Source organism: Carcharhinus amblyrhynchos, chromosome 4, assembly GCF_965287045.1.
Source record: "Carcharhinus amblyrhynchos chromosome 4, sCarAmb.v2.hapA, whole genome shotgun sequence".
Taxonomy (NCBI): domain Eukaryota; kingdom Metazoa; phylum Chordata; class Chondrichthyes; order Carcharhiniformes; family Carcharhinidae; genus Carcharhinus; species Carcharhinus amblyrhynchos.
The window spans coordinates 48204333-48229928 of NC_137327.1; the positions used below are offsets into that span (position 1 = coordinate 48204333).

A 25596-nucleotide genomic window follows, 5' to 3' on the forward strand; every position below is an offset into this window, starting at 1 on the left:
GCCTCAACTGCAGTTGTTTCCAATTCTTGGCACCATACTTAGGAAAAATATGAAACCTTCAGAGAGGACGGAAGAAAGATTAGCAAATGGTTCCAAAATGAAGGACTTCAGTTCTGGGGCTAGACTGGAGAAGGCGAGATGATGATTCTTCGAAAAGCTTTGGAAGCAATTTGATAGAATTCAAAATCATGAGTGCTCTAGAAATAAAATCAAATGGGAGAAACTACTCCTTTTGGTAGAGGGACAAAAACTGGAAGAGACAGATTTACGGTGATAAGCAAAAAGAAAACCTCAAGGGGGCACGAAAAACCTTTCAAAAAGCAGCCAATGATTAGATTCATAAATATACTGCACTGGGGGTGGAGGAGACAGATTCAATCACGGCCTTCCAAGAGAATTTGATAAACACTCAAGGATAAAAGGTTTGCAGGGGAATGGACAGGGTGGTGTGACGAGCTGAACTGGTCTTGCAGAGATCTGGCGTAGAGGCAAAAAATTGAATGATCTTCTATGTTGTAAATATTTTGGATACAAATACATATAATACCACAGGAAAAAAATTACCATATTACTTTTCAACACGTCATTTGTTGACAAATAGTGTTTTTTTTTAAAAGATATTGACTATCCCTCGTACACAAAAGACCATTCTGAGATACTGCCACAAAGGCCGTGGGCCCCAACATTTAGCAATAGCACTCAAAACTTGTGCTCCAGAACTATTTGTGCCCTGAGCCAAGTTGTCACAGTATAGCAAGAGCACTAGAAAATAGTCCAAATCAGTCCTGTCCACAAAAAAAAGAACAAATGCAGCCCTTGCAATTATTGCCCCATCAGCCTAGTCTCAAAGTGATGAAAGGTATCAATAACAGTCTTATCAGGTGGTACTTCGCAGTAACCTGTTCACTGATGACTCAGTTTGGATTCCATCAGGTTCACTCAGCTTCTGACCTCATTACAGCCTTGGTCCAAACAAAGTGACAGCCTTCAATTTCAAGACAGCAGCTGACTAAGCAAGGCAACAAGGAGCCTTGGAAAAACTGGAGTCATGAGACTCTTGACTGGTTGGAGTCATACCTAGCACAAAGGAAGATGTATGTCAGAGATTAATCATCTCAGTTCCAGGACATTATTGTGGGGTAGTGTCCTTGCTGAAGCATCTCAAGCTGCTTCATTCATCAACTTCTCTTCATCGCAAGGTAAAGAAGTGCTTCTTCTGCACATGACATATTCATATTCTTTATGGGTTAAAGAGGAGGAGTGTGGACAAGCTAGTTGGTAATAGGATGCACACGCAAGTTTGATGCTGTTACCACCAACGTTCTCAGCAACAGAAAGCTATCGGGAGTTTTAGTGAATTTTCCCAACTCCTTAATGCAACATCTTGTAACCATAGCACCCTCGTTGATTCTCTGCCAAAGATCAACTTCAATAATGAAAAGGCATCAATCCCAAGAATCTTCTAATTTGTATTGCTTCCACACTGACCATGTCAATCACTGATTGAAAAGGAACTTGCTTCAATGGGAGACCATTCACCCCTAAGTGATTTTGTTTAACGAAAAAACACTTAATTTTCCAGACTGAAGCACAAATGCGTACTTGAAGATTAGGTTCAGCCACTGCAATTCCTGGTGGAGATTGATAGCATTTTCATTTCCAGCACTGACCTATATTTAACAAAGGAAGCCACGGTTACTGTTGCTACAACATTATGTATTTGCTCCTTCATAAAAAGATCATTCTGGAACACGGTTTCAAAGCAGATCAGATTTCCCATTTAAGATTTACAGAGCTTCTTTTATTCTATTGCCTTCTTCAGAGGCAATAGAAAGTATTGCAGTGTTCCCAAGACATAGCTGTTAAGGGTTAGAATAAGGACGAAGGGCAACATCTATATTTTGTTTCAGTGTCATCAAATTGAAATTTGTATATTATGTTTGAAAGGTAGAAAGAATTACCATTTTGAAACATGTAATTATTTTGCAGTCAAATATTCATGTCACATTGAGTAAGTCTTCCACTGCTATTGAGAATATCCTAGGCATCATTTAGATGACTGAATAAATTTGCCTTTTCTAAGATCACACCATAGCAACCATTTTTTTGTTATAATCTAGCATGCAAGTTGGCAATACCATTTTGGCACCTGAATGCCCCACATCACGGTTGAATAAAACACAATGTTTCATGGTTAAATCATTTTGACAAACATTTAAATTGGGTTAAATTTCATACCATCATGGTCTTCATTCTATCACAAAGTTGTTAAAACAAAAGCACAGATACATTTAAGGGCAAGGTAATTACATGAGTGAGAAAGAAATAGAATATGTTGATAGGGAGAGATGGAAAACATCAAACTGTTGAGTCAAATGGCATACACCTGCATTGTGAAGTTCCAAGTAAATTAACATCACGCATTTCCCCTTCAAAAGTTCATATTCTCCGTTTACATAGCATTGTCCAAAACTTTAATGAGTTCATCAGAAAAATGCCTGGCCATAAATAATAGATTTTCTTAATTCTCCCAAACAAACAACTTCACTATGTTTAAAAAACCTAAGTATACCGATTGGTAAGCAGAGGTAAAACAAAAATCCGCCTTTCCATACTCATTTTTGGAGCTACGTTTTTCTAACTTTTGGTAATGCGCATACAACTGCAAGTATATTTAATTTGCAATTATTTCATACATTTAGGTTTATCAAGTTTTCCCTCCCCGCACCATACACCTCTTTCCCCCCCCCATTCACTCCAATGCTAATAAATCGTGTATCAAGTTTATCTGATGCAAAACTGCATAGCACAAACCAGAGAGAGATTCCGGCACCAATCCCATCTAAATATTATGACAGCTGCTCTTAACCACAGGAGTAGAGCTACAATTAGCATGAACACCACGAGAACGGTTAGAGGTGAGTAGTGTAATCGAGAGATGGTGATGTTCTTAGAAAGAGAAAAGGATTAAGGAAATCCAGTTCCAGTGTTTTGTTTCAGGTAATGCATCACATGGAGGTGAAGACAAAAAAAAGGACAAATAGAAAATCATCAACAGTTGCTTGTTTATTTAATAAGATTCAGAGTAGTATCAGCAGGCTGCCCATTTAGCCAAGTGAGCCTTAAAAGGATGTAGCTTTACCAAAAAAAGGGCTGAGCTTAAATTAGACCCTGATTTCCTAATTTAAAAGAAACACTGAAATCATCAATAAAATTAGTGAATGTTATTTCATCTCAGCTTAAAAGGGGCTTTGCATTTTTTTTGTTCAGTCTTTTAGTTACCTGTTTCAGCCATTTCGTGCAAGGTGATCATTGAATACGGAGGCTCTTGGTCACTGAAAGAAACAAAGAAATTGTTTTTCAGCATATTGTTCAGGTACATTTTTTTGCTTAGGAGATTGAAGACAACTTGCAGCTATTATCATAGAACCACAGAACTGTGCAGGTGGCGGCTATTTGGCCTGTTGTGACTGCAATGGATCTCCAAATCTGGGCAGCACATGGTGGCACAGAGGTTAGTACTGCTGCCTCACAGTGCCAGGGACCCAGGTTCAATTCTGACCTCAGATCACTTTCTGTGACATTTCAAGAATATGCAATAGGAACGATTGGTAGAATGCTGGATGACAGCAGGTATCCATAACAAGGCTTGGCTTTGTCTCGAGCAGCAAAACATGCTGAGCGGCATGGTAGCACAGTGGTTAGCACTGCTGCTTCACAGCTCCAGAGTCCTGGGTTCAATTCCTGGCTCAGGTCACTGTCTGTGTGGAGTTTGCACATTCTCCTTGTGTGTGTGTGTGTGTTTCCTCCCACAGTTCAAAAGATGTGCGAGTTAGGTTGATTGGCCATGCTAAGAAATTGCCCCTTAGCTTCCAGGGATGGGTAGGTTAGAGGGATTAGTGGGTATAATATGTAGGGATATGGGGGTAGGGCTTGGGGTGGGATTGTCTTCAGTGCAGACTCAATGGGCCGAAGGGCCTCTTTCTGCACTGTAGGGTTCTATGATTCTATGAAATAAGCAACTCACCTAGCACCATTCCCAGCTTCCCCCCTCCTTGTAACCCTGCACATTTTTTCTAATGTGACAGTCTAATTCTCTTTGAATGTTTTAATTGATCTGGCCCCCACCATGCTCTCAAACAGTGCATTCCAAACCCTAACTACCTGCCTCTAACACTTACCTTTCTTTAACTAATCACGTTAAATCTGTGCCTTCTTGCTCTCAATCCTTTGACAACTTAATAAGATACAAGAGCAGAATTAGGTCATTCGGCCCATTGGGTCTGCTCCGCCATTTAATTATGGCTGATACGTTCCTCATCCCCATTTTGCCCATCACCCTTTAACCCACTACCAATTAAAAATCTAACTTAAATTTCATCACTGTCCCATCATCCACCACAATTTGGGTAGTGAATTCCACAGATTCACATTACTTTGTGCGAAGTCATTTCTCCTCAACTCTGTTTTAGACCCACTCGCCTAACCCACCTATATCCATTGGCAGAGTTCTTATTTCCTCATTGCAACTTACGGCCCCACCTATTTTTGCGTTGTCTGGAAATTTGGCTATAGAGCTTTCTACCGTGTCCAAGTCGATAATATAGATTGTAAGTAGCTGGAGCCCCAAGGACCAAATCCTGCGGCACCCCACCAGTTACTTTGTGCCATCCAGAAGACAAAAACCATTTATCCTGACTCTGTCTTCTGTCCAGGTGGGAACAGTTTACCTCCATCAACTCTGCCCATACTATGATTCTGAATACTTCCATCAAATCTCCTCCGAGTCTTGTTTCCTCCAAGAACAGAGTTCTAAATTCTCGAATGTATCCTCCCTGGAACTACTGTCATGAGCCTTTATTACACCGTTTAATGCCTTCACCCTTCCTGAATAGCAGCACTCAGCAATGGATGCAACACTGAGATCAAACTTGTAACTTATTTAAATTCAGCATAACCTCCTTGCTCAATGTCCCTATCAAGAAAGCCCCCAGCTTCTGGATGCTCTTGACATGACATACCACCTTCAAATGATTTATGCAAATATACATCCAGATCCCTCTGCATCCAAACTCAATTTAGAGTTGTATATTTAATATTGTCTCTCCATGTTCTTCCTTCCAAAGTCACTTCATAGCCTTGAACATCTGTCACCCACCTGCCCATTCCAGCAACCTGTCCATGCCCCTTTGAAGTTTAATACTATCACTATCCTCTTCACCATTCACAATGCTTCCAAGTTGCAGTATCATTGGCAAACTTTGAAATTTTGTCCTGGGCACCAAGTTTGAGGTAAATTTTACAAGGAAAAGCTAAGGTCCCAACATGGACTTCTGGGAAACCCCACTACAAACCTTCTTTCAGCAGAAAAAAATGTCCATAAATCATTCCTCTCCATTTCCTGTATCCATGTTACTACTTTAATCATTAGCTTTAACATTGCTTACAAGTCTGTTGTGTGGCACTGTATTAATTGTCTTTTGGAATTCCACATACACCACATCAATAACATTGCTCTCAAACCTTCTCCATTACCTCGTCACAAAACAAAAAGACTCTTAGCAAGTTAAACAGGATTTCCCATTTAGAAATCCACGCTGACTTTCCTGAATTAATCTGCATTTGTCCACGTGAGTAAATTTCTTCTCAAATTATTCTTCCGAAAATGTACTATGATAGGCTCCTGCTGCTGTTTTATTCATTAGCTGCAACACATCTTAAAATAGACTGCATCCTCTGTGGTCTAAAAAGAAATAGTCATCCAATGCAATTGCAAATTGTGCAGCTACTGTGGTTCTGTTCACTTACCAAAGGAAATGAGTGGATTATCTTGGAGTTTTCAAATTTTGCTACCCAAGCTCCCGGTTTTGAATAGTGGCAAGCATTATCCACTGACTTACTGTTATAGCATCAGCTGGAGAAGCTGACACCCTTACTTCTCAATTCTGAATGCGTATACAAGACACACATTGTTATATAACATTTTCAATAAAGAATTTTCTTCACACTTTCAAACATAATCTGTGAAAAAACAATAAATTCACTGAAGGACAGCGTTAGAAGTTGCATTGCACTGCCTCTCCCGAACCCCTTGACACTTTACTCTCCATCAGAAGTTATCTTCATATATAAGCTTAGATGGTGTGTTCAAGCTTGAAACAAGACGACAAAATTCGCACATGACACTAAGATGAGTGGCAGAGCAAAGTGTGCAGAGGATGCTGAAAGTCTGAAAAGGGATATAGATAGTCTAAGTGAGTGGACAAGCATCTAGCAGATGCAGTACAATGTTAGTTAATGTGAAGTCATCCATTTTGGTAGAACAGCAGCAAAATGGACTTTTATTTAAATAGTAAAAAATTACAGCATGCTATTTGAGTAGAAGGACCTGGGTGTCCTTGTGCAAGACTCACAAGGAGTTGGTTTGCAGGTGCAGAAGTTAATTAAGAAGGCAAATGGAATTTTGTCCTTCATTGCTAGAGGGATAGAAGTTTAAAAACAGCGAGGTTATGTTGCAGCTGTATAAGGTGCTGGTGAGGCCACACCTTGAGTACTGTGTACAGTTTTGGTCTCTTACTTGAGAAAGGATATATCGGGCACTGGAGAGGGTGCAGAGCAGATTCACTAGGTTGATTCCGGAGTTGAGAGGGTTAGCTGAATGGGTGAGACAGAGTAGCCTGGTGCTATATTCATTGGAATTCAGAAGAATGAAGGGAGATCTTATAGAAACATATACTATTATAAAGGGAATAGATAAGATACAAGCAAGGAAGTTGTTTCCACTGGCAGGTGAAACTAGAACTAGGGCACATGGCCTCAAAATGAGGGGGAGCAGTTTTACGACTGAGTTGAGGAGGAACTTCTTCACACAAAGGGTTGTGAATCTGTGGAATTCCCTGCCCAGTGAAGCAGTTGAGGCTATCTCTTTCAATGTTTTTAAGGCAAGGATAGAAAGTAATGGAAACTGAAGTTTCCCATACAATAGTACATACATTCTGTGCCCTTCCCACACAGTGCTTCTTCCAAGCAGTATGGAAGCATTAGCTGAGGGTGGGAGCAGAACTGGCAGTTTGCCTGTTTGACCAGATACCATAAGAGCTTGAGATTGAGGCTCAATGTTGAGAATTCCCTGGGCAACTCCCTCCACTATGCTGACACCTCTACTGGGTCTGTTCTGTCAGTGGGACAGGTGATGTTGGTGCCTGGAATATCATTTGTAAGGTATGATGTCGTGAGCATGACTGTCAGGCTGTTACTTGTCAAGCTTGTGGAACAGTTCTCCCAATTTTGGTACAAGCCCCCAAATATTAATAAGGTGCAAAATACATCAAGCATGCTAAAATTTTCTGCACAGTTCTAATTTGGAGATCACTTAAATACTGTGAATAGATCTCTACCTGCATTAATGTTACAATAAAAACAAAGCCATGCCAAATAGGTGGAACTGGTAAATTATATTCCATCAACAGGATTTACATGGGAACATTGGAATTAGGAGCAGGAGACAATTCAGCCCTAAGCCAGCTCTGCCATTCAATCAGATCATAACTGATCTCTTCCTGGTTTCAAATCCACCTCCCTATCTGTTTTCCATATCCCTTTTCCCAGTTTTTTTTTTAAAATCAGAAAAATGCTCATCTCAACTCCAACCTCCGCAAGTAATTCCTTCTCATCTTAATTCAAGTCTACTTTCTCTCAATCTACACCTGTGACCTCTTGTTCTACATAGACCAAATGTTTCCCTTTGTGGGGCAAAGTTTACTTCAATCCCTTTTATAGTTTTTTTTTATATATCTCAATCAGATCCCCTCTCATCCTTCTAAGGCCAGCAAGTAATAGCCAAACTGTTTAATCTCTCCTTATATGTCAACCCTCTGTCTCCAGAATCAATCTGGTGAACCTCTTCTGAACTGCCTCCAACCTTCCTTTTTCCAGTTTAAAATTCTCTTCCACATCACTGACACTTCATTCTAACAGGATTATCATTTGTGACAAGTTTCCAAAGAACGGATACAATGCTTAATCTGCAAGAAATGCTGCATTAAAACCAGTGGCAATTTTTCAAACTCCTAATTGGGTAAAACTACAGTTAAATTCTCAGAACTCATTTATAAATTAACATTTATTTTTGAATTATCTTTTCAAGAATCTACAGTTCATTTGTAAGATTAAACAGCATCTCACAAATTAAATTGTCAGGTCATGGGATTTTAATGCTTTGACCAAAATATTTGATAATCAAGTGCAAGAGGCAATCATATCCCTGTCAACCAAAGAGATGTTGAAAATAAAGCTACAGGTCGTTCTCAAGGCAGAAACATCAGCAAAGGTTTCCATTTCCTATCACAGTTCAAATCACCCTGTTAGAAGAGTGCATGGATGCCTACTTAGGCTAGAACTCAATAATGGTTGAACAGTCACAAACTTCTATAAGGAAAAGAGATTCCAAAGTAGCTCCAGAGAAACACCACATCTCTTTGATGATAAAGAACATATACAATTTTGTTTCTTAATCCCCATTTACTTTAGAGTTAACATTTCAGGTTGTGAAGACCTTCCATCAGAACTGTTGAAAAGTCATCTCCAACCTGAAGCACTAACTTTTGCTTCTTTCCACAGACACTGCCTGACTTGCTGAATATTTCCAGCATTTTGCTTTTGTTTTCACAACTGATTTAAGTATTCAAACAGTAGTTAACAACTTTTGTAGCTAGACAGGGACCAATATTGTTTATGTCACTTATGAGTCATGTCAGTTTAACTCAGTTGGCAATTTCACTTAAGTCAGGTATAATGAATTCAAACCCTACAAGACTTGTGTACATACCGAGACGCAGATTAGTAAACTAGTATTGCATACTAGGGTTCATCTTTTCAGCTGAAAGACCCCACCCCTCCCCCCACAAACCATCATCCACTGGCTTCTATGTTTCAAGTGAATAAAGATGCCATATTATTTGAAAAACTGCAAGATTACAGTTAATACAGGATGTTAGTGACAAAAAAAAACAAGACATTAATAACGTTGTTGAATGGTTCCATGACAGCTAAAATTAAGTTTGTTTGCCAAAGTGTAAGGTAGCACATTTTCCTAAGAATGGAGGACATCACCTATTCCTTGGAAAATAAAATATCTAAAAGTGGGATGGAGGACGAAGGAGGAAGAAGAGTGCAGGTAGGGTTAAAGATACAGAAATCAACAAAGTTAAAAAAGGCCACCAAATAGTCAGCGGGAAATTGAGAACCAAATATGTAAGGAGATTACAGATAGCTCTAAGAAAAATAGGGTGATAATACTAGCGGACTTCAACTTTCCCAACACTGACTAGGACAGCCATGGCATTAGGGGCTTGGATGGAGAGAAATTTGATGAGTACATTCAGAAGGAATTTCTCATTCAATGTGTGGATGGCCCGATTAGACAGGGGGCAAAACTTTACCTCCTCATGGGAAATGAGGGTGGGCAGTTGACAGAAGTGCCAGTGAGGGATCACTTTGGGACCAATAATCACAATTTCATAAATTTTAAGATACCTATGGAGAATCACAGGTCTAGCCCAAAAATTGAAATTTTAAATTGGGGCAAGGGCAATTTTGATAGTATTAGACAGGAACTTTCAATTGTGTGTGTGTGTGTGTGTGTGTGTGTGTGTGTGTGTGTGTGTGTGTGTGTGTAGGAAGAGGGAAGACTGGTAAACAAGAAGCTTTCAAAAGTATGTTAACCAGGATTGGCATGTATGGGGTGTCAGGGAGGAGTAATACCTTTGGTGGGGGAACATGTCGCGTCCCTTCAGGGCAGTTTGTCCATCCTTTGTCCCCATCTGGCACTCAGCTCTCACCTGTGGCTCCCCATAGCTGTTAGCATGTGACAGCGGCCAGTCCTCGGGCAACAGCCTTGACAAGCCGGCTAAACCAGGTGAGGGAGATGTCTATCTCAGCATGTCAAGACAGAGTCCGGCAGATTGAGCGGAAGAGACCAGTGGAAGGTCCAACGGTCAAGGAGGTGGTCTCTGCAAGCCTCGTGGAACACGAAGAGCAGGACAAAACACAGAAGACGTCCTGGTCATCCACTGTGCCTGGTCTCACCTCCAGCCATCTTGACTCTTGTCATGCCACTGGATCTAGACGGGAATTGGAGAGAGAAAAAAGGAGAGAGAGAGAAAAGGAGAGAGAGAGAGAGAGAGAGAGAGAGAGAGAGAGAGAGAGAGAGAGAGAAAGAAAAGGAGAGAGAGAGAGAGAAAAAAGGAGAGAGAGAGAGAGAGAAAAAAGGAGAGAGAGAGAAAAAAAGGAGAGAGAGAGAGAGAAAAAAGGAGAGAGAGAAAAAAAAGGAGAGAAAAAAAAGGAGAGAGAGAGAGAGAAAAGGAGTGAGAGAGAGAGAGAAAAGGAGAGAGAGAGAGAGAGAAAAGGAGAGAGAGAGAGAGAAAAGGAGAGAGAGAGAGAGAAAAGGAGAGAGAGAGAAAAAAAGGGGAGTGAGAGAGATAGAAAAAAGAGAAAAAGAAAAAAGGAGAGAAAAAAATGAGAGAGAGGGGCTGACGCTGCGTAACTCTCCCTCACTTCAATCCAAATCAAATGCTAGTTTCAACACCATCAGTGTCCTGTTTAACCCTTGAAGTCCTGTGGCGATGGCGAGCGACGAAACAGCAGGTGTGGATACACCGGGAACTGTAGTCACGGACGTGCACGCAGGCAGCTCAGGTCTAATGGCCATTTTCCGCTGACTTAAGTAACAGTGGAACTTGGCGTCTACCTGGGCGGCTGAGCAGTCCTCTTCAGGAACGCACTGCTCACCTCTGTAGAATGGAGGAAGGGGCGAGAAAAGGTGCCCTAAACATTGTCTGCCAGTTTACCGCGGCTGGCGGGGATCCCATCCTGCGGTCGACACAAAATAAAACACAAGGTGACACTGCTCACCATTGGCACTTGGAACGTGCGCTCGATTTTGGACAACCCTACAGCAGACAGACCAGAGAGAAGAACAGCCTTAGTTGCCAGAGACCTTGCAAGATACAACATTGACATTGCAGCCCTAAGTGAAACCCAGCTTGCTAACGTAGATCAGTTGACTGAAACTGGAGGTGGATACACTTTTTTCTGGCGCGGTCGCGGTAGCGATGAGCGTTGTGATGCTGGAGTTGGATTCGGCAACAGGAGTCACTGCGTTCGGAAACTTGATAGTCTACCCACGGGTGTGAACGACCGGCTTATGGCATTACAGCTTCCGCTACAGAACAGAGGTCAAGCCACCCTGATCAGCGCCTATGCCCCCACAATGAACGATACGGATGAGATGAAAGACAAATTCTACGAAGAATTGGGCTCCCTATCAGCAGTGAGCAGTACCAACAAGCTGATCTTGCTTGGCAATTTCAATGCAAGAGCGGGGTGTGCCTCTACAATCTGGCAGGGAGTCATTGGGAGGCATGAAGTGGGCAAGTGTAACAGTAATGGCCTTCTCTTACTGAAGACCTGTGTAGCACACGACCTCATCACCAACACAACCTTCCGTCTGCCGACCTGTAAGACGACCTCCTGGATGCACCCCTGCTCTAAGCATTGGCATTTTATCGATTATGTTGTTGTCAGGAAAAAAGATGGGCAGGATGGTCAGAGTAACCAAGGCCATGTGTGGTGCTGACTGCTGGACAGATCGCAGACTCATCGTCTCCAAAATGAGGCTCCGCATCAGACCCAAGAGACGACCACAAGGAAGCAACGTTATGAAAAGAATCAATGCGGCCAAGCTAAAGAACCCCAGCATAGCTTCAGCACTGGCTGAAGGCTTAGGAATCAAGCTTGCTGACCGACACCTCGCAGGTAGCGCTGACGACGACTGGGAACGCTTCAGGGACGCTATCCATACATCTGCACTGAAGATGCTCGAGCCCTCCACCCACAAGCAGCATGATTGGTTCGATGAGAATGATGAGGAGATACAGGCTCTACTTGTTGTAAAGCACCATCTTCAGCGGGCCTGTCAGAACGACCCATCTTCAGCTGCCAAGAAGAATGCTTTTACTAGTGCTCGCAGGACAGTCCAGAATAAATTGCGTAAAATGCAGGATGCCTGGCTGAGCGCCAAGGCAGACGAAATACAGGGATATGCTGACAGAAATGACTTGAAACGGTTCTATGAAGCCCTCAACACTCTCTATGGACCTCAATCTCTTGGGAGTTCCCCCCTCCTGAGTACAGATGGTATAACTCTCATTACAGAGAAGGCTCAGATCCCGCAGAGATGGGCTGAACATTTTGAAGCCGTCCTCAACTGACCGTCATCTATTAACGATGAAGCAATAGACAGGATTCCCCAGGTTGATATCAACAGTGCCATGGGTGACCCACCGGTCGTAGCCGAAGTCACGAAAGCTGTCAGCCAGCTATCCAATGGCAAAGCCCCAGGGGCAGATGCCATACCCGCAGAGATCTATAAAGTTGCTGGTCTTGCACTTAGAGAAGCTCACCGAGTTGTTCCAGTCCTTTTGGAAGCAAGGATCCATTCCTCAAGAACTAACAAAAAGCTTCCATTGTACACCTCTACAACAGGAAGGGCAATCGGCAAGTATGCAACAACCACGAAAGAATCTCGCTGCTCTCCATCACAGGAAAAACCCGCGCAAGAGACCTGCTAAATTGTCTGGTCACTCATCTGGAGCTGGGCCTGCTTCCAGAGTCACAGGTGGGGCTCCGCAAAGGTCGTGGGACTACTGACATGATTTTTGCCACGCGCCAACTTCAGGAGAAATGTCAGGAGCAGAATCACAAGCTTTACACAACCTTTGCTGACCTCGCGAAAGCCTTCAATACTGTAAGCCAACAAGGCCTCTGGAGGATCATGTCAAAGTTCAGCTGTGCCTGCCCCTCCCCCCACCCAAATTCAATCAGATGGTGCACCAGTTCCATGATGGCCAGAGTACTGGATGGCAGAGAATCCTGAGGCATTGCCAGTCACCAAAGGCATCCAACAGGGCTGAGTGCTTGCACTTGCACTGTTCAGCATGATGTTTACTGCCATGATGCCTTCCAGGACAGTGTTGCTGGAATCAGCCTCAAGTACAGAGAGCATGGGAACCTCTTCAACCTGAGGAGACTTCAAGCTATTACCAAAGTGAAAGAGACTGTTCTGAGAGACTTCCATTTTGCCGATGACTGTGCCCTGTATGCTGGCTCAGAGCCAGAGATGCAAGTCAGTATGGACAAATTTTCCATGGCTTGTGACAACTTTGGACTCACCATCAACATTAAAAAGACCAAAGGCATGCACCAGCCTACTCCTCGTGCACCACACACAGAACTCACAATCACAATCAAAAGGGCAGAAACTACAGGCAGTGGACCAGTTCACTCATCTTGGCAGCACCCTCTCCCAAGCAGTGACTACTGATGCAGAAGTTAACTGCAAAATAGCAAAGGCAAGTTCTGCTTTCGGTAGACTGCGCTCCACTGTATGGAAACGTCGAGGAATCAGTCCAGCAACAAAACTGAAGGTCTATAGCGCCATGGTACTCACTACCCTCCTGTATGCCTGTGAAACGTGGACTGTGTATCGAAGGCATGCAAGACAGCTCAATCATTTCCACATGGCTTGTCTTTGCAGAATATTACACATCCAATGGCAAGACAAAGTACCAGACACTAAGATCTCTCTAGAGCAAGTCTACCATCAGTCCATGATGAGCGCGCAGACCCGGTGGGCAGGTCATGTCATCTGTATGACAGACGAGCGCATATCCAAGCAGCTCCTTTTTGGGGAACACTCTGCTGGAAAACGCTCACATGGAGGGCAGAAGAAACGTTTCAAAGACAAACTCAAAGCCTCCCTAAAGTCGCCTGACATTGACACGACCACCTGGGAAACGCTGGCACAGAACTGCCCTACCTGGTGCTGCCTCATGCACAAAGGCAGTCAAGCTCATGAAGCAAGGTGTATTGCTGAGGCACAACTTAAGTGCGAGCTGTGCAAGTCCACAGCCACCAGCGCAACAACCACAGTGTCTACACAAGTCTATCCAATACGTGCCAGGACATTCCGTGCCTGAATTGGCTTGATCAGCCATCTTTGGACACACCGCAATCAGCCTCAAAATGACTAATGGTGTCGAGGTCCTCATTGATGAGGATGGACGTACAACAACATCCAGGATTCAGGGCAAGCATATTTGTTTTACCATGACGGGCAAGGCTGGTACAAGTAGGGATCCCTGGATGACTTGGGAAATTGAGACCCTTGTCAAAAGAAAAAGAGGAGACATATGGTGTGCATTCTCAGCTGGGGTCAAGTGGATTCCTTGAAGAGTATCGAGGTTGGCGGAGTACAGTTGAGAGAAATCAGGAGAGCAAAAAGGGGAAACAAGATTGCTTTGGTAGATAAGGCAAAGGAGAATCCAAAGAGCTTCTACAACTACATAAAGGGTCAAAGAGTAACAAAGGAGAGAGTAGGGCCTCTTAAGGATCAAACAGGACATCTACGTGCAGATGTACAAGAGATGGTTGAGATCCTAAATGAACATTTCTCACTGGTATTTACCTTTGAGAAAGGTGTGAATATTAGGGAACTTGGGGAAATAAATAGTGATGTCTTGAAGAGTGTGCATATTACAGAGGTGGTGGTGCTGGAAGTCAAAGCGCATCAAGGTTGATAAATCCCCAGGACCTGGTGAAGTGTATCCTAGGACGTTGCAGGAGGCTAGGGAGGAAATTGTGGGTGCCCTAGCAGAGATATTCTAGATGCCTGAAGATTGCAGGGTAGCAAATGTTCTGCCTTCGTTTAAGGACTATGGGGAAAAGCCTGGGAACTACAGACCAGTGAGCCGAATGTCTGTAGTGGGGAAGTTGTTCGAAGGTATTTTGAGAGAAGTAAGGACTGATTAGGGACAGTCAGCATGGCTTTGTGAGTGGAAAATCATGTCTCACGAATTCGATTGAGTTTTCTGAAGGGGTAATCAAGGTAGGCGAGGGCAGTGCAGTTGATGATGTCTACATGGACTTAAGCAAGGTCGTTGACAAGATACCACACGGTAGGCTGTTGCACAAGGTTAAATCTCACAGGATCCAGGGTGAGGTAATCAATTGGATACAAAATTGGCTTGATGACAGAAGCAGAGGGTGATTGCAGAGAGTTGTTTTTCAAACTGGAGGCCTGTGAACAGCGCTGTGCCTCAGGGATCAGTGCTGGGTCCGTTGTTATTTATATTAATGATCTGGATGAGAATTTAGGAGGTATGGTTAGCAAGATTGTAGATTACACCAAGATTGGTGGCATAATGGACAGTGAAGGTTATCCAGGATTGTGACAGGATCTTGATCAATTGGGCCAGTGGGCCAACAAATGGCAGATGGAACTTAATTTAGAAAGCATCAGGGCGGGACCTACTTAGTTAATGGCAAGGCATCAGGAGAGTTATAGAACAAAAGAGACTGAGGAGTACAGGTTCGTAGTTCCTTGAAAATGGAGTCATAGGTGGACAGAGTGGCGAAGGCGGCATTCAGCACGAAGCTGTACAAGATATTGTTATGGCCACACCTGGAATACTATGTACAGTTCTGGTCACCCTACTTTAGAAAGGATATTAAACTAGAAAGAGTGTAGAAAAGATTTACTAGGATGCTACCAGAAGAGGCTGGGTAAATTGGGACTCTTCCCCCATCTCCAGAGCATACGAGGCTTAGGGTTATCTTAGAGGTTTTTAAAATAATGACGGGCATAAATAAGATAGATAGTCAACATCTTTTCACAAAGGTAGGGGAGTCTAAAACTAGATGGCATAGGTTTAAGGGGAGAGGGGAGAGATACAAAAGAGTACTGAGGGGCATTTCTCTCCACCCTCCCCAACACACACACACAGATGATAGAGTTTGTCTGGAACAAGCTGCTAGAGGCTGTAGTAGTAGCACGTACAATTTTGTCTTTGAAAGAGCATTTCGATAATTACATGGGTAAGATGGGTACAGAGAGATATGAGCCAAAGGCAGGCAATTGGGACTAGCTTAGTGATAAAAACTGGGTGGTGTGAACAAGCTGAGCCAAAGGGCCTGTACCCATGCTGTAAACCTCTATGACTATATTAGCAAGGCTTTTTTTTTAAAAAAGAAAATCAAATAAACCCCTAGGGTTCATTTCTAGATGGAAAGAATTGAAAAATAAACTATGTTAAACTTGGTGAGCTCATACTTTAATGACCGAGGGATCACCTAATAATGACAGAGCTTGAGAGAATAGGTGTCAAGAAGATATTTCAATTTAATCGGTGAAACCAGAACTACAAACCACAAATACAAAATAGTTATTCAAAAATCCAATTGGAAACTCAAGAATTTTTTTTAAATTCAGTGTGTGGTTAGAATGTAGAACATTACAAGCAGTGGAACTGACTACCATAGTGCATTTAAGGGAAGCTGGATAAATCAGAGGGAGAATAGAATAGAAAGATACATTGACGGGGTTAGATGAAATAGAATGGGAATTGGTTTGTCTGGAGCATAAGGATCTGTTGGGCCAAACAACTTGTTTCAGTATTGTGAATACCATGCAACATATTCTACTTCAAACCAACTCATTGTTTGGAAAGCATATAGATAACAGAGGTAAAACCCACGTGTCTACGTGGGTTTCCTCTGGGTGCTCCGGTTTCTTCCCACAGTCCAAAGATGTGTGGGTTGATTGGCCACGCAAAGCTGCTCCTGAGTGTCCTGGGATGCACAGGTTAACGGAATTAGTGGGGTAAATATGTGGGGATAGGGCCTGGGTTGGACTTTTGTCAGTGCAGACTCAATGGGCTGAATGGCCTCCTTCTGCACCATAGGGATTCTTCGATTCTATGAAATGATCACCACTCAAATTACGTTTACAACCTATACCAAGGAGTCAGCACATCTCCAAAATTGCACCACATTATAAACATATTTTAATAATATCTGCAAGTATCATAGAATCATACAGTGCAGAAGAGGCCCTACAGCCCATCAAGTCTGCAGTGCCATGCGAAAAACACCTGAACTCCCACCTAATCCCATTTACCAGCATTTGGCACGTAGTCTTGAATGTTATGACGCGCCAAATGCTCATCAAGGTACTTTTTAAAGGATACGAGGCAACGTGCCTCTACCACCCTCCCAGGAAGTATGTTCCAGACCATCACTAAAAGCTGCTCCCTATCCATTCTAAATTTACCCATCTTCTCTGCTCCAACGAAAACAACAAGTCTATCTAAAGTCTTCATAACTTTAATGTTCCAGCTCAGACAGAAACCTTGTGAACCTCCTCTGCATCCGCTCTAATGCGATCACATCCTTCCTATAATGTGGCAACCAGATTTGCACACAGTACTCCACCTGTGGCCTCAAAGGTCTATATACTTCCAACGTGACTTCCTGGTTTTTGTAATCAATGCCTCAATTGATAAAGGTAAGTGTCCCATATGCCTTTTTCACCATCCTATTGACATGCCCCATTTCAGGGACACATGGACAACATGCCATGGTCTCTTGGCTCCACAGAACTTTCGTATCAAGATCTCATTAACCCTTCATGTGCACCTCACTTTGTGGATGTGCCTTCACAGATTGCTGCGCTCAAAGATAATCATATGGGTCAAAGTTATTACATGAACCTAAACAGGAATAGGCCATACAGCCCAATTTGTCAATGTCTCTGCTTATACAGCAGAGGAGCCTTTCACTTTAAATTATTTCTTTCCACCTTGCTCTCATATTCTTCTACCTCAGTCTTACTCAAGTTTATTTATTTATGAGTGACACAAGTGGGCCTACATCAACACTGCAATGAAGGTACCGTAAAAATCCCCTAGTCAACACACTCCAGTATCTGTTCAACTATACTAAGAGAGAATTTAGCACAGCCAATGCACCTAACCAGCACATCTTTTGACTGAGGGGTGGAAACTGGAGCACCCAGAGGAAACCCACACAGACACAGGGAGAACGTGCAAACTCCACAGTTACCCAAGCTGGGAATCAAACCTGCATCCCTGGTGCTGTGAGGCAACAGTGCTAACCACTGTGCCACAATGCCACCCACAAATTGAGTCAAATCTTTCAACTGTGCCAATACAAACTGCTTCAAACCTAACATGCAACAAATTCTATATATTCACTGCCATGCATCAAGCAAAGGTCATTAGACATAGTGCATGAAAGACCATTGGCATCTCTCTCTATTACAGAGAAAGAATTGGTTTATGGCTTGAGGGTCATCACTTCCCATCAAGCGTGGGGCAAGTCAAGCAAGCAGGCCTCCATGAACGATTCTAGCCAGCACTGGGATTGAAACCCATGCTGGCTGGCATTAATCTACACTGCACCTTTGCCAGTCAGCAAACAACCCCACATCACAGTGTAGAAAAAAAAAACCTCCTAAAGTCTTTATCATGTCCAATTTTGACAGCACAAGACAACTAGAAATAACTTGTATTTTATTCATTCAATAATTAGTGACTGAAGATTCAGTAAAGGTACCATTTAAAATTAATTGACCTACTGCAAAGTGACAAATTTAGTGCCAGAACAGAGATCTGATCAGACTGGAATGTGATCCTGGGTAAACTTGAAGCTTGTGAATTTATGATCACTTGTTGGGTGGGGCCACTAACTGAACTCAATGTTTATGAGTCATAACCATTACAACTTTATATTGGTGTTTTCAAGGAAACTGAAACTTTCCCTCTCTACATCACAGGGAATTGTCTGGGCATCTTCAACATAACAGAATAAAAGGGATATGAGGAGTCAAATCACGTGGCCCTTCAAACCTGCTTCAACAGCTGATCTTAAATTTCAATTACACTTTCCTGCCCACTCCCCAAATACCTTGATTCCCAGAGTTCAAAATTATCTTTTTAAAGTTGATATGTAAGAGGAAGAAATCCTAATAGGTTACAAAACATTTTTAAACCATTAGACATTAAAATATTGACAGAAACCAGAGTTAAATGACTTTAAAACAGATTTAAGCTCAAAGTAGTTTAAATCGCTGACTGCATATGAAATGCAGTCAGTGATTTAAGTGATTATGATTTAACATGCTGATATTTTGAACGTATTAATGTATTTTTAAAAATCATTGTTCACTTCAGCCAAAGGCAGATTGCTGCAGAGCATATGATAAAGGGCATTAGGACAAAACCACTTTAAGGGAATATGGAAACCATGAAAATATGCAACTATTATCAGCAGATTTTTAATGGCAAGAACATTCAGAACACAATCAAAATTCATGAATACTATTTATTCACTGTCCAGACAAGATAGATGCATGTCTAGACATGGAATCATATGTTAATTTGGTTTGGCAACAGCCTGTAGGGTAACTTATGGGAATGTTCACTTTGACTCGTCAGATGCTAGCCACAGAATTTATGATCACCTGTTGGGTGGGGCCACTAACTGAACTCAATGTTTACAAATGATAATCATTACAACTTCATATTGGCGTTTTCAAGGAAACTGAAACTTTGCCTCTCTCCATCATAGGGAATTGTCTGGGCATCTTCGTAACAGAATAAGAGCTCAGTTAGCCAAAAGGGGAGGAAGCATCCAGATTCTAAGGACTAATGAAATGCCACAGGGCAAAATATGATTGGCAAAAGTATATAACAGACATTACTGTTGATTTATGTATACTGAAGATGATTGACTTAAAACTAATGAAAGGCAAGAGTAATTGATAAGAAAATATACAATTGATCTGTTTTGAATTGTATACGTTAGAATTTTTGGAGAGGTCTAGCTGCTCTATCTTGGGAGCTGCCCTGCACCTTTGATGACTTCTCCTAGCAGGCGCTGGTCAAAGTAAAGCTTACGTCTTTAAATTGGGATACTGGCTTCCGGAGTCTTTTGTCTGAAATTTCTGACATTATCCAGCCACAAGTAAGCTTACATTAACAGTACAATGAAGTTACTGTGAAAATCCCCTAGGCGCCACACTCTGACACCTGTTCAGGTACACCAAGGGAGAATTTAGTATGGCCAGTGCACCTAACCAGCACGTCTTTGAGACTGTGGGAGGAAACTAGAGCACCTAGAGGAAACCCACGCAGACATGAGGAGAACATGCAAACTCCACACAGGCAGTGACCCAAGCCAGGAATCAAACTCAGGTCCTTGGCTCTGTGAGACTGCAGTACCAACCATTGTGCCATTTACCTATTCAACAACAACGTCCAAAACCCTTTGGACAGAGAATTCCAAGATTCACAACCCTTTCACAGAAGAAATTTCTCATCTCCATCCTAAATAATCAGTCCCTTATCCTGAGACTGGGCAAACTTGTCTTTGAATGCCCAGTCAAGGAAAACAACTTTTCATTCTCTAGCCTGCCAAATCCCTTCAGAACATTGTATATTTCTCCTTCTTCTAAATGCCAGAGAATTGAAGTCCAATTTACTTAGTCTCTCATCACAGGACAGCCCTCTCATCCCAGGAACCAAGTGCAACTTATGTTGCCCCCAAGACAAGTATATTCTTCTTAAATATATAGACCAAAACGGCACATTGCTCCAGGTGTGGTCTCACCAAAGACGTGCAGTTAAGCTAAGACTTCATTATAGTCCAACTCCTCTGCTATAAAGACAAGGATGCCTTTTGCCTTCATAATTGCTTTTACATGCATGCTAACATTTTGCCCTATACAAGTACACCCAAGTCTCAACACTTAAGATCAACACTTACAAGTCAGAATCATAGAATCCCTACAGTGCAGAAAGTGGTAATTTGGCCCATTGAACCTGCAGTAACCAAAATCTGACCAAGCCCTATTCCCATAACTCCATACAATTGCCATGCAAATGCCCTGACAACAGGGTCAATTTAGTGGCCAATTAACCTAACCCACACATTCACAGCTTTTAAAAGATATTCCGCTTTTCTATTCAGAGATAAATAACTTCACACTTGCCCACATTATGCTCAATCTGTCACCATGTTGCCTATTATCTTAACCTGAATATATCTCTTTACAGCCCATGTGCCCTCCTCACAGCTCACATTTCCACCTAGCTATGCATCATCAGCAAACTTGGATAGATTACAGTCTCTTCATCCAAGCCATGAGTGTAGATTGCAAATAGCCATGGCCAGCACTGAACCTTACAACACTCGTCATACCTGCCAACTACTTGAAAATGCTCAATGTATATTCTTTTACATAAGAACATAAGAAATAGGAGCCGGAGTAGGCCAACTAGCCCTTCGAGCCTGCCCCGCCATTCAATAAGATTATGGCTGATCTGTTGTGGCTCAGTTCCACATTCCCGCCCTCTCCCCATAACCCTTAATCCCCTCTCTTATCAAAAACCCATCAACCCGCATCTTAAAAATATTTAGCGAGGTAGCCTCCACCACTTCAACGGGCAGAGAATTCCAGAGATTCACCACCCTTTGAGTGAAGAAGTTCCTCCTCAACTCCATTCTAAACCACACCCCCTTTATCTTGAGGCTGTGCCCCCTAGTCCTACTATCCTTTCTGAGCGGGAAGAGTCTCTCCACCTCTATCCTATCCATCCCATTCATCATCTTATACGTCTCAATGAGATCTCCCCTCATTCTTCTAAACTCTAACGAGTACAAGCCTAATTTATTCAGCCTCTCCTCATAGCTCAACCCCCTCAACTTCGGCATCAGCCTAGTAAACCTCCTCTGCACTCCCTCCAAGGCCAAAATATCCTTGCGTAAGTACGGCGCCCAAAACTGCACACAGTACTCCAGCTGCGGCCTCACCAATGCCCTATACAGCTATGCTTCCTGCCAGTTAATCAATCCTTTATCCACACTAGTATATATTACCAATGTAATCAGTTTTGTACGAGTCAAATGGACTCTATGTTAACTGTTTCTCTCTCCACAGATACTGCAAGATCTGATGAGTTTGTCCAGCATTTTCTGTTTTTATTCTACCATCCCTTTTCTTGCATATTAATCTTGAGATACTTCATCGAAAACCTTTTGAAAATCCAGGCATACCAAATCTACAGGCCACCCTTTATTTGCAACCTAAAAAACCCAAATAAGTTTGTCAAACACGGTTTATCTTTTGTAAAACAGTGTTGATTTTGTCTGATCATATAATCATTAAGTGCAGATTCAGAATCTAGCACTTTCCAATGATTTCAGATTAATTGACTTGTAGTTGCACTTTTTTCCCCCTCCCTCCTTTCTTGAATAGCTGTGTTACATTTGCTAACATCCAATCTGCTGGGTTCGTTTCCAAATGCTGGGAATTTTTGGAAAATCATAACTAGTACCATCTTATGATGGGATGCAGGGTTAAGTCCTGGGGATGTCCAATTTTAGTCCCTTAAGTTTCTCCAGCTCTTAATCATAGAATCCTTACAGTGCAGAAGGAGGCCATTCAGCTCAGTGAGTCTGCATCAACAATCCAACCGGGGATCCGACCCACGGCCTTTCCTATCCTACTAACCCACCCGCCACCCCCCCAACCCACATATCTTGGCACACTAAGGGGCAATTTAGCATGGTCAAATAACCTAACCTGCACATCTTTGGACTTTGGAAGGAAACCCAGTTGCCCAAGGCCAGATTGGCTTGGCAGTGCCACCATCTTTTCTTAGATCATACTAATTGCCTTAATTTCCTCAACACTAAGGATTTCAAAACTGCCGTGGTACCCCAGGTAAACACTCTACATTGTATTGCAGTCGACAAACCACAACACTAGTTTTAAATGTCCAATAATGAAGATAAACAGCAAAATCAGACTGACTAGGGGATCTCTGTTAACCCAAGGCCAGCTTGACCCCAAATATAAATGCAAACAATTTTTGACATTTGAAGGATTTCCAAGAACACTTCAAAAAGAACGTGAGCAACTTCTACTCAGTCAGACCTTTCCCAATTATGCGTTCTAGCCGAATAAAGGCGCAAGTTGAAGGAGCTCCAGATTTTTCCCACGGATATAGGTGGTGGAGGAAGAGGTTAGTTTGTAGCAAGAAAAACAGAAAACGCTGAAAAATCTCAACAGGTCTAACAGTATCTGTGGAGAGAATAGAGCAAACGTTTCGAGTCTGAATCACCCTTCACCGATTAATATCTGGGTCTAAGATCCCAGCCCGGCAAGGTGGGGGGCGGGATGGCTAAACTCCACCACTTACTTGTCCACCAGTGTCCGAATAACGGCCAGCGTATCCAACACCAGGCCGTCCACATTCTGCTTCTTCCTGCGCGGTTCGTGGGGGCCCCTTCCCCTCCTGGGGGGCCTGACCGGGTCCCGGGAGCGGCTCCTGGGCTCGCCCTCGGCGTTGTTGCTGTGGTGGTGGTGGTGAGGGTGGTGGTGGTGATGCGAAGACGACGACGACGAAAGAGGAGGCGGGTGCCGACGCTCGGCCGCCCCAAACTCTCCCCGGGGGCCCGGGTTCTCCTCGGCGTCGCTGCCGTCCCGGCACACGCAGCTATTACCCATCCGGCCGGTGGCGCCGGACTCGACGGGGAAGGCCGCGGCGGCACCGGATGGCTCCGGGGAAAGCAGTAACCCTCGCACGAGGCTTCGAGTAGCGTGGAAGACGGTCCAGGCCGCTACGATCATCTAGGAAGGCCGCCGCCACGATAAGGTTACCATCCTGTCTCCCCACCCCGGGGGTGGGTGGGGGGAAAGAGCCGCCTTTCACTCCCGTGCTAACCGCGCACACCAGAGGCAGTGCACCAGGCTGCCCGCCATCTTAACTCCGCCACCCCAACCGACGGACGGAAGGCAGCTGCCGACATTTTTTTTAACAACAGCAGCCGTGCCCCGCACAAAACGATAAATTTGTCAATCACAGGGGAGAACAACAATAACTCCAACTCTCTTCCTTTCAGCCGACCACCGCCACGTCGATGTTTATCCCTCCGGCGAGCCCGGGAACCGAACCCGGCACTACTCGCCTCGACACCCCCCCCGCCGCTGCTGCTGACGGTTTATTTGCAAATGGCCCGCGCCGTTCCCCGAGCCTCCGGCCAATCTGATTGGCAGCGGGCTCCGGCTCGCGCTCGCCCGGCTGCGCAGAGTAAGCTTCTGCGCCTGCGCAGACCCTCAAAATCTGTTTGCATCAGTTCGATCTCTTGGTTTTATTTCAATACCATAAATTATTTTTTTTGCGGGGGTGGGTGGGGGAGACAAATAAATAAAAAGGGAAGGCGGTCGCATATTTATTAGTTGGGTTTGGGTAGCCGCCCGAGCGTTGCAATTTGATATCATGGTCCCTCTAGGATGTGACACTCTGTATGTGCTCATGAGTGCCTTGGCTGTCACAGAAGATTGAGGAAAGTTTTGTTCCAAGTGTTTATTCTTATCACACCTACCAAAAGCTTATCACACCTACCGATGTCCAATGTGTAGTCCACACTGGGAGTAATATTATGAATTAATTTTGTGACAAAAACAGAAAATAATGGAAGATCTCAGCAGCTATGGAGAGAACAGAGCTGGGGGCAGCACGGTGGTTAGTACTGCTGCCTGACAGTGGTAGGAACTGACGTTCAATTCGCACCTTGGGTCATTGTCTATGAGGAGTCTGCATGTTCTTCCCATGTCTGTTTGGGTTTCTTCTGGGTGCCTCCCACAGTTTGAAGGATGTGCTGGGTACACTGAGGGGGAATTTGGCATGGCCAATGCACCTAACTGGCACATCTTTCACACTGTGGGAGGAAACTGGAGCACTTGGAGGAAACCCACACAGACGGAGATAACACGCAGACTCCGCACAGTGACCCAAGTCAGGAATCGAACACAGGTCCCTGGCGTTTTGAGGCAGCAGTGCTATCCACCATGTCACTTAACCTGTGACTTGCTTGCTGTATCTTCATGTTAACTGTCTCTGAACATCAACATTTGAAAGTTTCACACCATTTAAAAAATTGCTTTTATTCTTTCTACCTCATGACCCATCAATATACTCCATCTACCGCCTTGTTGCCCATTCACTTAAACTGCCCAAACTTTGCATCTTTCACACAGCTAGTTTTGTCTCATCACCAAATCTGAATGCATTACTCTTGGTTTCTTTGCCCAAGTTAATATGGATTTTAAATAGCTGGGTCCCCAGTGTTGATCATTACAGCACTCCACTCATTACAGCTTGTCAAATTAAAACATTCAATTTATACCCATCTGTTAATCAATCTTCCATCCATGTTATTACACCTAACTCCATAAGCCTTTACCTCATCTTGTGTGGTACCTTAAGAATGTTTTTTGAAAACCTAAATATACTACATCTATTGTTCCCCTTTACTTACTCCACTAATTACACTCTCAGAACAGCATTTCCCTTTCGTAGAACCATAATCATAGAAAGTGCATTGTAAAGGCTTCTTTATTGATAGATTCCAGTACTTTCCTGATGACTGATACCACTCCATCTGGACTGTAGTTCCCCACTTTCTCTCTTCCTCTTCTCTTGAATAGCACTGTGTTACATTTGCTAACTTTCAATTCACTGGGATCATTCTGGAATATGGGAATTTTTGAAAAATCGTGGCCAGTGCATCCAGCATCTTTGCAGCTAGCTATCTCTTTTGAACCCAAGGCTGTAGATGGAGATCATCATTCCAGAGAGTATAGGTTCAATCTATTAAAATTTTTTGCATAGG

At 43.2% G+C, this 25596-nt stretch overlaps 1 protein-coding gene across 1 annotated transcript in view; it reads right to left on the reverse strand.

Annotated features, from left to right (window-relative positions):
- rspry1 (ring finger and SPRY domain containing 1) overlaps positions 1 to 24010 on the reverse strand; it is an 82359-nt gene extending 58349 nt beyond the window's left edge. The window contains exons 1-2 of the mRNA XM_080187112.1: positions 23121 to 24010; positions 3283 to 3335 (exon numbers count right to left, since the gene is read on the reverse strand). Coding sequence (XP_080043238.1) covers positions 3283 to 3335; positions 23121 to 23551 — 484 coding nt within the window. The 5' untranslated portion in view covers positions 23552 to 24010. The remainder of the gene's footprint in view (positions 1 to 3282; positions 3336 to 23120) is intronic.
- Positions 24011 to 25596: the final 1586 nt, after the last annotated feature.